Genomic DNA, 14,446 nt, shown 5'->3' with positions numbered 1-14,446 from the left:
CGCCTTTAGTCCCTCGAATAACCCCTGTTGCCACCATTTTTTTTAGCGTTAGGTGTCCATATCTGAACCGGATGACATAGAATAGCGGTAATGAGTTCTCACCGGGTGTACCAGAATTTCTCTTATTTCTGGAATGCATCTTATGTCTCTTTAGGTACTTATATTGTCTGTTCAATTATATGCAGTCTCGTTTCGACATCTTAAAAATACATTCTAGAAGAATGAATTTGATGAGAGGGATTGATCTAAAGAAGATTGCTGAGAAGATGAACGGTGCTTCTGGTGCAGAGCTTAAGGTATGTTTTCAAATAATAAGATGTGCTTCTGGATATGCAGACATCTTGCTTCCATTCAGAATATGGTTGGCAAGCTGTGAATAGCATCTTTTCTTCTAGTTTCCTATCTCCTTCCCTTACCCTAACTCCCAAACCGCATAGAGAGATGATTTATTTGAGGATTTATTAGTACATAAGTTGGATAGTCAGACTCAAGGCCTTGGGCTTGTGATTCTTAACTGGTTTGTGTTTGTGATAATTTGTGAAAAACTCTATTCCGTTTTTTTGCAGGCTGTGTGCACGGAATCAGGAATGTTTGCTTTGAGGGAAAGGAGAGTCCACGTAACACAAGAAGATTTCGAGATGGCGGTGGCGAAAGTAATGAAGAAGGAGAGCGAGAAAAACATGTCCTTACGGAAGCTATGGAAGTGATTATGTTTTATTATTTAGTGTGCTTTCGCGGTTTTGGGGTAAATTCAAACATGGAAACCCGATTTAATATATGAACAATGTATAGAATATTATATTATTTGCCTGGCTAGTACTACACACGTCTACTTTTCTAGACAAGGTAAGAGGACATTTTATGAAATCATATTTGCTAAGTTTTGGATTCATGAGAGTGTCATTGGCAAAACTAAAACTGCTTCTAAAATAGTTACTTTATGAACAGGTGACAATAAATAATTGTCTTGCTGTTACTATATTAATCAAGAGAAATTATTTACCTTTCGGGTAGATTATGTACTTTATAACAGTCCTTGCCCTTACATTAGTGGAACAAATTATTATAGGATATCTTTGGTACAGCTCCATGCAATATCTTGCATCAAACAATATATTAGTGTAACTATTGTTCTGTCATTTTATTATAGGCTAAACAATAAATTTTAATTAAAATATATTTAATATTAATTATTTCAAATTTTCATTTATAGTATCATATATTATGATTTGAGTAAATTCATATAAGAATATTAATTATTAAGAATTTTATTAAATTATATATTTTAATTATAATATATTTAATAATAATTATGTTAATTTATATTTTACAGTATCATATATTATGATTAGAGTAAATTCATATAAGAATATTAATTATTAAGAATTTTATTAAATTATATATTTTAATTATAATATATTTAATAATAATTATGTTAATTTATATTTTACAGTATCATATATTATGATTTGAGTAAATTCATATAAGAATATTAATTATTAAGAATTTTATTAAATTATATATTTTAATTATAATATATTTAATAATAATTATGTTAATTTATATTTTATAGTATCATATATTATGATTTGAGTAAATTCATATAAGAATATTAATTATTAAGAATTTTATTAATTATATATTTTAATTATAATATATTTAATAATAATTATGTTTAAATATGATTAAATTATTTATTATTGATATTAATAATCTTATTAAAATTTAAATAACAATAACAATAATAATTTATCAAAACAAATTTCTGCTAATTATTAAGAATTTTATTAAATTATATATTTTAATTAAAATATATTTAATAATAATTATGTTTAAATATGATTAAAATATTTATTATTGATAATAATAATCTTATTAAAATTTAAATAACAATAACCATAATCATTTACCAAAACAAATTTATGTTAAGGGTATTCTAGTCATTTTAGTTTTTCCATTATGCTATTACACCTCTATTCCATTCAACCAAACACAAGATTACTATTACGCCTCTATTCCATTACATTCAACCAAACAGTTGATTTGCTATTACACCTCTAATCCAATACACCTTTAATCCAATACGCGTCTAATCTAATACAGCGAACCAAACGCACCCTTTGTATTTCTATCTCCATTAAGCATATAACCATAAAACTTCCTCATGCTTTAGCACCTCCTCAACTTCCTGATGCAACTCTAACTCACAATTACGAAGTCTATAAAATATCCTCACCTCTAAAATCCTCAGCACTTTTTTAAGTTCAACAATCAAACTTCGTTTATGGGTAAATATATTGCCATACACACGTTTACTCCACTCTTGGACTTTTAACTAGAAAAGCTCCAAATTATCCACTACTGAGTCATCAAAATTCCAATTACTAATTACCAGAGCCTTAAACTCACCATGGAGCATCCAACTATCAAAACAACGAAAAGGCTTATGCCCTCTTATTTATACTAGCTTTAATGACACTAAGATCGACTGATGATCAGATTTCAAATGGTGAAGATTGTGAACAAAAGATTTGGGCGCAAACGAATCCCAAGCCAAATTAACAACTGCTCAATCTAACATTTGAAATAATACACACATCCATTCCTCTTTGTAACCGCACCACCTGTTCGTTCCGAAATATCCAGAATCGAATTGAAATCCCCCACAATAATCTAAGGCTCACCAATCAAACTTGCCAAAGACCCTAAGTAGTCCTAAAGATAAACTTTCGTAGCCATTTGAAGACTAGCTTACACTGCTAAACAAAGAAAACTAGTTGAGTTATAACCACTATGAATCCGCATGTGAATAACTTGAGGATACAAACCCAAAACATCAACAGTGACCGTATCATTCCAAAGGATCCAAATACCTCCTACAAAGCCATTTGCTTCAATTCTAAAAGAATTCAAAAATCCAATTCTATCGATAATTCCATTAGCACGAGAACCACTAATCCAGGTTTCCAACAAACGTAAAACATCAAGACTAAACTCATTTCTATATTTGGCAACAATTTTGTGGAAGCAGGGCTTCGTCGTTCTCAGAAAATTCTAAAACATAAGCTTCTAATCCATATACAATTGGATAAAAAAGAATAACAAAGTAGCAAACAGTTGTAAAATCATTCGCAACATCATCAACAACTTATCCCCACATCCTGGTTGGAATTCTCATCCACAACCTCTACCATCAACGGTGACGAAACCCCCGAAGTGATTTGGTTTTGGGACTGTTCAATATCCTTCACAAACCCCTCCATGGCCACTATTAAATCCACTTTGGGTTGGCTGGATTTCTCTAACCCCTCGTCAGGTGGTTTCTTCCCTTGAAACTCTACTTTCGAAGCGACACACTCCCCCCATTCAAAACTCCTTTTTCGGGTATCACCAAATGAAAACACATTATTTTAATTTCTCAACCCTGTCCGTTGAGAATCATTCTTTATTATCCAAAATCCCATATGTTTTATTTTACCCAAATCTGGCTTAATAGATACAACTTGAAATTGTACATGATCCATTTTACCATTATTACCCAACCAACCCATTTTAGAACCATTGTCAAACCCACCAACATCCCTATTAAAATTCTATCCAATAACACCATTAGTAGGCATTAGTATTTGCAAACCCGATTTAAGCCCATTCCTTACAAAAAAAACCCATTTCCCTTTAACCCTAGCAGCTCATTTCTTAATACTAGCAGACTCTCCAACCGCATTCAGTCCTTCCCCACAAATTTCGTTAAAATCCCATACAATCTAGCATTTCCTTTCAATTTCTCATCATTTTCGGCATGACTTACGAATCTTATCTCAAACTCATCCATCTTTAGCACGAAAAATTGAGAACCACCAACACGATTATCACCTCCACCAATCTTTACTTCCGACGAACCTCTCTCTCTTTCCACTCTGTCATCATTCCACTATCATCCACAGGCCAAATGGTTCCTCCTCAACTCGGGGTTGCATAACAGACTTCTCCGTCGCTGGCTTGTTACTCCCTGCAGTATCTATCATCTCGGTTGTTTTACGCCCTGAGCATAAGGTCGAATTGTACCCATACAGCCCACATGTAAAATAAACATTTGGTAAAGATTCATATTAAATTCTTTACAATCTACCATAGATCCTAACTTTGGAAACCAACGAATTCTTCAAATCTATACACACAACCAACAGAGCAAACGTTCTCTTGTTTCCGCATTAGTGTGCACATCAATTTTAACCACGTGACCGATTACTTGGCCAATAGCTCGTAGCGAAAATTCTGAATAATAACCTTCTGACAACCTAGGTAACCTTATCCATACTACTTGTTTATCCAATCCATTGCTGACTGTCAAAAAACTCAACAACCAATCTCTCACTATTAGATAATGCCCAAAAATCACCCACGGGCCACCCATCAACACCTTATCAAAGTCATCCTTGTCATGAAATCTAACAAGATAAAATTCATTTTCGTAGTCCATTAGTTGAAATATATTCCCAAGGTTTCACAAAGTCGACACCCTGTTGAGAAGTTCATTAAAACCTACTTTCTTCCCTAGTAATTTGACAATAACTGTCAAAGCCATCTTCTACTCAATAAATTGATGCACATGATCATAAAATATGATCGATGGGCCTCCATCGACCACCTCCGTAGCCACATCTCCGTCCTGTAAATCAAAATCCTCCTCCATATTAGCAGATGAATTTTGTTAAGATAAGGCACCCAATAAATTTGTCTTGTACGAAACTTTGGCAAAATCGCATCGTGCACCGCCTACTCATTCTCATCCACAGTCGGGTCATTGAAATCCAGGAGTAGAGGTGCTCATGGGCCGGGCGGCCTAGCTCGACCCGACGGCCCGGCCGAAATATGAGAGGGTTCGGGTAAAAATATAGGTCCGAAATATGGGTTTGGGCAAAAAAAGAGGCCTGTTTAGAAAACGGGTCGGGCCTTGGGCACCACTTTTTTGGCCCTGGCCCGGCCGGGCCCGAATATAATAAATATATATATTTTTATTTTTTAATTTTAAAATATTTTTAAAGTACTGATTTTTTTATTTTTTTATTTTTAAAATAAAATTTTGGTGTTTATTAAAAAAATGGGCCGAGTTCGGGCTTAGGAATTTTTTCTCGGGCTGGGCCTAGGACGCGGGCCGGAATTTTTTCTGGGCCCGGCCCGACCCATGAGCACCTCTATCTAGGAGTACTTCTGTGCAACGTCTTACCTTCTTTGTTGCCCTAACAACACCGCTATTTGAACCTGTAGAATTCTTCACTATCACAAATTCAACCAAAGACAAAGTCTCAACCATTACAGAGTATTATCTCATACCTTATATTTCAAATTCAATTAGTTTATACTTTTTATATATTTGAAATTTAGTTCTTTTATTTTAAAGAATTTAGTTTAAATTTTTGGATTTAAAAATACAAGTTTAATTATTAACACCATTAAAATTCTTAGGTTAAATTCAGATTCATTACAACGTTATTTTTTTATTACATGACTATGAATTGAGTATTCCTTTTTAATTCAAAAATGTCATACTAGTGAATTTAGCCAAAGACTTTTAACGATATTAAAAATATTTTGAAAATTAAAAAGTAGAGAAACTAAGGGTTTGTCTGCTAAATTAAAAAAAAGATTAAGTGTTGAAAATTTAGATATTGAATTTTTAGTACTGAATTTTATACACTGAATTTATATTATAAAATTATTTGATATGTTAATAAAAATTAAGCACCGAATATAATTATTTTATTTGATAATGGTAATTTTTTATTTTTGAAAATTCATTATTTCATCATTTCAATCTTATTAATATGATATTATTTGTTTTATTTAAACAGTTTTAGGTAACAATTAGAAATAAAATTTGAATATTTTAATTTTTAATAACATGAGAAAATAATTTATTTCAAAATAAGGTTTTAAAAGAATATAAACTTAGTATTTTCCACATTAAGTGATAAATAGTTACTTACTTATTTATCATATTCAACATTTTTAAGTAAAAAGTTAATACGTTATCAAGCAAAATATTAAATATTAAATATTAAAAATTTTCAACAATTCATTAAAATATATCCAAAATTTGGAGAAATAAAAAATAAAAGACAAATTGCACTACTTATATTTTAATTGATTATCTGTGAATTGGAAATTATTTTGTTAACAAATTAACCAAACCTAATCGATTTCGATTGGTTACTTGACTAAAATTACTACCCAATCAATTAAACATATTCTAGAATTTTTGTTAAATATTTTTCATTTAATATATTACTTTTATCTGATTTAAGAAAATGCATTAGTTACTCTTTTATAACATATAATATTAATTAATGTTTTCCACAATTGTATTTTGACCAAGGTGCAAAGCAATTTAATTAAATAAAGTTTGTTCCAAAGCATTTTTAATTAGATAACAAAAAGGGAATCATTATGAGGCTGCCAAAGGGTACCAAACTACAAACAATATAATATTCTCTAAGCCACATTTACATTTATTTTATATCACCACTTATTCCAATAATAAATCAATTGAAAATATAATTTTTGAAAAAACCGAATAAAATATCTTAAAAGAAAACTACCTCTAAACCCCTACTTAAAATCTATTCTTCTTTAAAACAAACCTATCCTTCCTTTGTTTTTAAATAAGATAAATTATAACAAACACCCATTAAATTATTAACATGTTTACATTTTGATCATTCAACTTTAAAAAATTACAAAAATGATCATTGAACTATTCAAAAGTTTTCATTTAACTCACTAAGCTATTAAGTCTCTTTTCTAAGTCCAGCTAGCAAACTCCAAAAGATGATTCAACGATCAGTATAGTAGATCAGTACCTATTAACAAGTAAAACATACCTTAGATCCAAATTAATCTAATGATCAATATTGAAAATCAGAGAAGAAAGTTGTTTGGATTTTGGTTTATAAATTCGTGATGTTCAAAGTTGTTTCATGAAAAATTTTGAATTGTAGAAGAGAAGAGGAAAGAGGGCTTTCAATTGGTGTAGGTAGTGTGAACAAATATGGTGATATAACAACGATTTGAACAATCTAATGACTTAAATAAAAACTTTCAAATAATATAATGACCATTTTGTAATTTTTTGAAGTTGAATGATCCAAACGTAATCTTACTACTAATTTAGTGAACTTAGATATAGTTTTCTTTTAAAAATATTATCTTTACTTTTAAAGATAAATATATATTTTTCCCATAATTTTTTTCTGTCATATAATCTAATATTTTTAATAAAAAATACTGAGAAAGAACAAGATCATTGCTTGATTTAATAAATCTTCCCAAATGTCCTCAACAATAAGTCAAATTCATAAATAAATATATATTTCCCTTTAGGTAATATATATATACACACATACACACATGGATTTAAAAATAAGTTAAACATTGCTTGAGTTTTAATTCGGTTGGTATCATTATTATTATCAGTATAGAAAAATGTGAGTTCGAATGTGTTGAAGCACATTATTTTTTTATTTAAAAATTAGGGAAAGATTATAAATAATTTTATATATTATATCAAAAGAAACATATATGTTAACAATGTTACAATAAGCCAAATACTTTATAAAAACATACATTACCTTCTAGGTAATTATATATATATTGTTATTGTGGATTATATATATTACGTTTTAGGTAAAAGGATTCATGAAATAAAAAGCGGATTGATTAACTTTGGCATTAAATTGATTTATTTGGTTAACGGGTCATAATTAAATAAATATTAACTTTTTTGAAGGAGAGTTACGTATGAAGGTTTGTTTAAAAGGTGAGAAGATTTAAGTAAAAACATATACTTGAAAATGAGTTTGGACAAAAAATAAGGCTTGTTTTTTAAAATGGTCGGGCCTCGAGTCTATTTTTTTGCCTGAGTCGGTCTGAATCAGTTGTTTTGCTGCCATTTCGCTATTATGTTACTACTATTTTGTTATTATTGTTTGGATATTATATAACTCTTGTTTTATTGTTAATTTTACTACTATTTTAGAGGCATTTGCTTGCTAAGTTGCAACTATCTTAGTGTCATTTAAATATAAAGACTTCTTTTAATGTATTTTCAAAGTGTTGGGAAATATTTATTTTAATGTTTTTAGTTTATTTGAGTATTATATTTTTAAATTTATTTTTATATAAAAATAATCTAAAAACTTTTAATATGAGCGGGTCAAGTTTAATATTTTTAATCTAGGCCGAGTTTGGACAGAATTTTAGGCCTATTTTTAGGCCAAAATTAAAACCTAAAAACGCACCTAAAATTTTAGGTGAACTCGACCATGATAAGATTTAATGCTATCAGCATTTTTAGTCTTATTAAGTATTTTAATATTTATTTTAGCTTAATGTTTAAACATTAGAACAAAAGAACTTACCAAATGGGATTGTGAATATTTTATCCCATCGGTTGACCTCTAATCTAATATTTGAAGTCTATTTGTTCAACATAAAATGGGTATAATTCTATAAACAAATAAAACAATTTTTAAAAAGTAAAATATATCTGCATTGAATACATCCATCTCAAGCACTCATTCTTAATTATAAATAACATAGATTAAGTCCAATATTGCACCTATTTGTGTCATTGCGTGTCAAAGTAATAAATATGATTAGTTAGAACAGTGTGACTGCATCATAAGTTAAAGCAATTTTAAATCTTAATTTCCATGTTAAGCCTACGTTTGGATTGTGAATTTTATTCATAAAGGGTCACTATAATTTGATTGGCTTTGAAAGTTTCCCCAAAAACATTGGATACATCAAATGCATGACGATTTCTTTGGCTTTAATGTGCCATAGATTGTCTTCGCTTGCTTCATGAATAATTGTGAGAAAATGAACATTGTTTGTTAGTTAACCCTTAACTTTTGCAAAGTTTGCCCCTTTAAGTTCCAATTTTAAACAATAAAAATTATTTATTTATTTTTTCGTTTCATATCAGGTATGTTAATTTTTTAGCTTCAAATATTTATATAATATATTACAACTTTCTTTTTTTGAATGATAGTTGGCCACTTTTTAATTTAAAACTAAATATGTATTTAGATTAAAATTCAATTTGTTAACTAGTGAAAAAGAACTCTTTTACTACTGCTACTAACGACTATTGTTATCAACGTCTGTCCTTTAAACGCAGCATCGAGTTCATTTTCAAAGATTTTTTCATCTTTTTACAATTTTACTATTGTTTATATTGTGTTTTAAGGTTTATAGTTTAATTTTCTTTTAAGATATTGTAGTTATGAAGTCGAAAATAATTTATTTATTTTTTAAATAGAAAAGTACAGAGACAACACAATCACATTCAGAAGCGTCACAAATTGAGGTATCACCTTCATCGTTTGCTCCTTTAAACTCTGATGTTCGTCCTTCTAAAATTCTTAGAGTTGAAGATGCGGCACTTGATTTGTCTAACTTGGAATGTGAACCTCGGTTACTAGAAACACAAAAATATATAGACTTTTTCAACACCTTTTGAGCTCTAATTCATGCAGTTTCGTAATATTTTTTGTCGAAATTCATGTTTTAATTATAAAATAATTTAATTGCACTCAAATTATAAACATATTGAATTTTAATTATTTTTTATAATAAATTTACACAATTTTGATTTATTTTTAACAATTTTGCACAAAAGGTGAAAACTGGCTCGACAGTCACCTTAAAAAACTTGAACCGTTGAGGCAATTTTTGTATCAAGTGACCCAAGAGTAAAGCTAATTATTTTTCCAGCCACGAACGGTCCGATAATAATTATTGAATATATTTTATAATTAATTTTGATCCAACACAAATTGGGTTAAATTTAATTACAAGCCTGATGAAGAGAAAGGGGGTCCAATTGTGCTAGATGGAGAGGACTGCTCCACCAAGAAATTAGCAGCCCAAACTGTCCCACTGTAGCTGACCCAATCAGCTTATTTTAGCTGCTTTTTATGATTGCAAATCGATCCTTGAACTTGTCATTAATTATGTTCAAACCCCTCCTCTTTTCAAGCTTGCTATTTTTAGCCACAAGCTACAAATAACAAATTCAAGTCAAATCATCCCTCCTACCATGCATGGCCGGCAAAAGGAAGGGAGATTGGCTGCCCCTCCACGCCCTCGTTTTTCATCCCTCACTTCACACATTTTCTCTCTTTTTCTCTTCTAGTTGCTTTCAAAATTTCTTATTTCCTTTGTCGATTTCCCCTATTGAAAAAGAGCTTGCATGCCTCTTGGAGTAGCAATAATCTAGTGTTCGTGAAGGCCTTGGATCAATAGAACGAGCAGAGAAGAGAGTAGCGCACTAGTCTGGCTTCGAAAAACCACCGAGATTTGTTTTTCTAGTTTCCTTCTCTTAATCTTTGTTTTAATTTTCATTTGTTCGTGAACTTGAATATTTCTGTTGTTGTTCTTCAATTAATTAAAATTACTTAAATTCCTTTTCTGTTAGATTAATTGCATTTTGTCTGCTTAAGATTATTAAAAATGTGTTTGTGTTGTTATTAGGTCTCAGAAAATTATTCAATTAAATAAAATCATGCTCACGTTATGCTTGCATTTTAATTGTAAGGTAACAATTGAAATAATTATTTAAATGGATTGGAATTGTAATTAGGTTGTTTTACCAAACTAACCCAAAAATAAATTATATTTGCAAAAATAACCCAAGTTCAAAAACAATCACCAAAATAACCTAAAATGAACAGTACCCACTCTTTTTTTGCACCAATGATTGGCTAATCATTGTGTCAGACTTAAAAAAATTATTTTTTTGGGTTCTGGCCTGTCAATGGCCCAGAACCCATGTATTTTTTTTAAAATTGTATAATACTGATATACGAAAAAGAAAAAAAATTTTGGGTGCTGGCCTGTCAATGGCCGGCACCCAACAGTAAAAAAAAAAATTTTGCTTTTTTTTTCGTGTCAGAGTCAGATATAAATATACGAAAAAAATTTTAAAAAAATTTTGGGTGCTGGCCTGTCAATGGCCGGCACCCAGTACAATTTTAAAAAAATTTCTTTTTTTTTTCGCATCAAAGTCAGATATAAATATACGAAAAAAACTAAAAAAAAAATTTTGGGTGCTGGCCTGTCAATGGCCGGCACCCAGTACAAATTTTTTAAAAAAATTATTTTTTTCGTATATTTATATTTGACTCTGACACGAAAAAAAAATTTAAATTTGTACTGGGTGCAGGCCATTGATAGGCCAGCACCCAAAAAAAATTTTTTTTAATTTTTTTCGTATATTTATATCTGACTCTGACACGAAAAAAAAGAATTTTTTTTTAATTTGTACTGGGTGCCGGCCATTGACAGGCCAGCACCAAAAAAAAATTTAAATTTTTTTCGTATATTTATATTTGACTCTGACACGAAAAAAAAAGAATTTTTTTTTTAATTTATACTGGGTGCCGGCCATTGACAGGCCAGCACCCAAAAAAAATTTTTAATTTTTTTTGTATATTTATATCTGACACGAAAAAAAAGAAATTTTTTTTTTAAAATTGTACTGGGTGCCGGCCATTGACAGGCCAGCACCCAAATTTTTTTTTTTTCATATATTTATATCCGACTCTGACACGAAAAAAAAAGTAAAAATATTTTTTTACTGTTGGGTGCCGACCATTGACAGGCCAGCACCCAAAATTTTTTTTTCTTTTTTTTTCTTTTTCGTATATCAGTATTATACAATTTTTTAAAAAAATACATGGGTTCCGGCCATTGACAGACCAAAACCCAAAAAAATAAATTTTTTAAGTCTGACACAATGATTAGCCAATCATTGGTGCAAAAAAAGAGTGAGTACTGTTCATTTTAGGTTATTTTGGTGATTGTTTTTGAACTTGGGTTATTTTTGCAAATATAATTTATTTTTGGGTTAGTTTGGTAAAACAGCCTTGTAATTAACAGACACAATATTTAATTGGTGCATGTTTAATCTTCTAAGGTAGCTGAGGGTTAAATTAGCGATGGTATTAAACAATCTATTAGCCTTGTATAACTTGCAATATTATTGTGATTAAATTGTTTCAATATAGAGATATATTGTTACTTCACTTAATTTTTTACTTGCTTATTAAAATTCGATTAATCATTTGAATTAACATAGAGATACAGTCAAGAGATTATTGAATTTTAGTAGGTAAGCATGTACATTAGTTAGCAAGTTACTGAGTTGTCGTGAAATTATTCGTAACAACATGAACACGATTTTAATAATTCTAAGTTAAAGAATAAAATTAATCTAACACATTTATGTAATATTGATTAAACTCATTTTTAGAATCGTGCATGGGAATTTTAGTTTTTATTTTCTTAGTTAGCACTTAGTTAATTTTTTAGTTTTTATATCCCCACTTCAAATCAACATATTTTCTATCACCAAATTGTTTAAATTTGCATTTCATAAATATTCTCTTTTACAGTCCCTGTGGGTACGATAACTTGAAATTACTTGTCACTTTATTACTTGATGGGATTATCTACACTTGCATATTTTCGTCGTTCTAATTACCTAAGAAAATATATGAGTATCCAGTTAATATGCGTGATGAAATTCGAAGAGCTTATATTAACTTTGGACCATATCAACCTATTATTTCAGAATATCCTACTTCTAATTCAAAAAATCATCCCCGTTATTTTCAACCATTATTGTTTAAACACTTTTCCTGGTTAGAATATTCACCTTTTAAAGATGCATTATTTTGTTTGATTTTTTTTCTTTTTAATAGATATCCAAGTAGTTGTTTTGGATCAACTGCATTTACTCATAGTGACTTTAGAAATTGCAAAAAGGTAAACAATTGATGCAATTGTGCTTTTTTGAAACATATGGGAAAATATCTGAATTCACTTCATAACAATGCACAACGAGCTTATGTAGATTTAATGAATCAAGCTCAACATATTGAAGTATCACTTGATAGACAAACAACATAGCAAATTGCAGCTAATCATCTACGTTTGAAAACTAGTATAGGTGTTGTTCGATGGTTGACATTTCAAGGGTGTGCTTTTAGAGGTCATGATGAAAGCTTGGGATCAAAAAATTGTGGGAAATTTCTTGAATTGTTATCACTATTAGCATCTTATGATGAAAAAGTTGAAGATGTTTTCGACAATGCTCCACAAATTGCTAGTTATACTTCTTCAACAATACAAAAAGAGATACTGAAAATTTATGCCAGTAGAGTTCGTAATGAAATTCATGAAGGAATTGGTAATAGAAAGTTCAATATTATTGTGGATTAAGCGAGAGGCGATTCAAAAAAAGAGTGAATGGCAATTGTTTTGAGATTTCTTGATAAACAAAGACTGGTAAAAGAATGATTTTTTGATATAGTCTATGTTAAAGATATTGTATCATTGAATTTGAAGAATGATATTTTTAATGTTCTCTTGCAAATGATATTTTTAATGTTCTCTTGCAAGACAGTTTTGACATACAAAATATCCGAAGTCAAGGATATGATGGAGCAAGCAATATGCGTGGGGAATTTAACGGCTTGCAAGCTTTGATTTTGAATGATTATCAATATGCTTATTATGTTCACTATTTTTCTCATCGTATTCAGTTAGCATTGGTTACAGAAGCTAGAGAAGTGGTTGAAGTGCATCAATTTTTTAAAGACTTGTCTAATATTGTTAGTATTGCTTCTGTTTCTTCCAAGCGACATGATGAATTACAAAAAGCCCAAGTAGTTGAAATAACTCGTGTGGTATCTATCAATGAGTTAGCAACTGGAACAGGAATGAACCATATTGGCACTTTGCAACGTCCTGGTGAGACTCTATGGGGTTCTCATTTAAATTCAGTTACTAGTTTACTAATGATGTACAATGCTACTAGCATAGTTCTTGAAAATCTAAAAAAGATCACTCCTAACTATTCTCAACGAGGAGATGCTCATAACTCATATAATCGATTGAAATCTTTTGAGTTTATTTTTATTTTGCATATGATGAAGGAAATTTTAGGGGTTATTGATAATCTTTTTCAAGCTTTAAAACGTTGTTCTCAAGATATATTAAATGCCATGATTTTAGTTTTGACAACAAAATACTTAATTCAAAAGATTATCAATGTGATATCCTTTTGTGAAACTTAGGAGTTGGATTTTCCAAATATGAATGCTCAATACATTGTGGGTTATAGCCGTAACAAGAAAGAAGATGTTACAGTGGAGCGTCATTATCAAGTGGATATATTTTTTGCTACAATAGATACTCAGTTGTAAGAATTGAAGAGAATATTTAGTGAACATGTTGCCGAACTTCTTACTCTTACTACAGCTTTAGATCCCAAGTAGTTTTTCAAGTTATTTGATATTGATAAAATTTGCATTCTTGTAAACAAGTTCTGTAATGATTCGAAAGTTAGTGCTCTTGAAAAATGTAGTTTCAAGACCTT

At 29.9% G+C, this 14,446-nt stretch overlaps 1 protein-coding gene across 1 annotated transcript; it reads left to right on the top strand.

Moving 5' to 3' along the window:
• Positions 1-110: 110 nt before the first annotated feature.
• LOC121225147 (26S proteasome regulatory subunit 8 homolog B) lies at positions 111-892 on the top strand. The gene is made up of 2 exons (XM_041109187.1): positions 111-296; positions 567-892. Exons 1-2 carry the CDS (start codon positions 180-182, stop codon positions 705-707), a joined length of 258 nt encoding a protein of 85 aa, XP_040965121.1. The 5' UTR covers positions 111-179; the 3' UTR covers positions 708-892.
• The last annotated feature ends 13,554 nt before the right edge of the window (positions 893-14,446 follow it).

Source organism: Gossypium hirsutum, chromosome D13 (genome assembly GCF_007990345.1).
Source record: "Gossypium hirsutum isolate 1008001.06 chromosome D13, Gossypium_hirsutum_v2.1, whole genome shotgun sequence".
Lineage (NCBI taxonomy): Eukaryota > Viridiplantae > Streptophyta > Magnoliopsida > Malvales > Malvaceae > Gossypium > Gossypium hirsutum.
The sequence above is the reverse complement of the archived record's forward strand: the minus strand, read 5'-3'. Positions and strand labels throughout refer to the sequence as shown.

Excerpts from the sequence above, each read along its gene's own strand:
- LOC121225147 (XM_041109187.1), top strand. The coding sequence starts at position 180 with ATGCAGTCTCGTTTCGACATCTTAAAAATACATTCTAGAAGAATGAAT. Across the intron at positions 297-566 it reads CTTCTGGTGCAGAGCTTAAG|GCTGTGTGCACGGAATCAGG; the intron begins GTATGTTTTCAA and ends GTTTTTTTGCAG.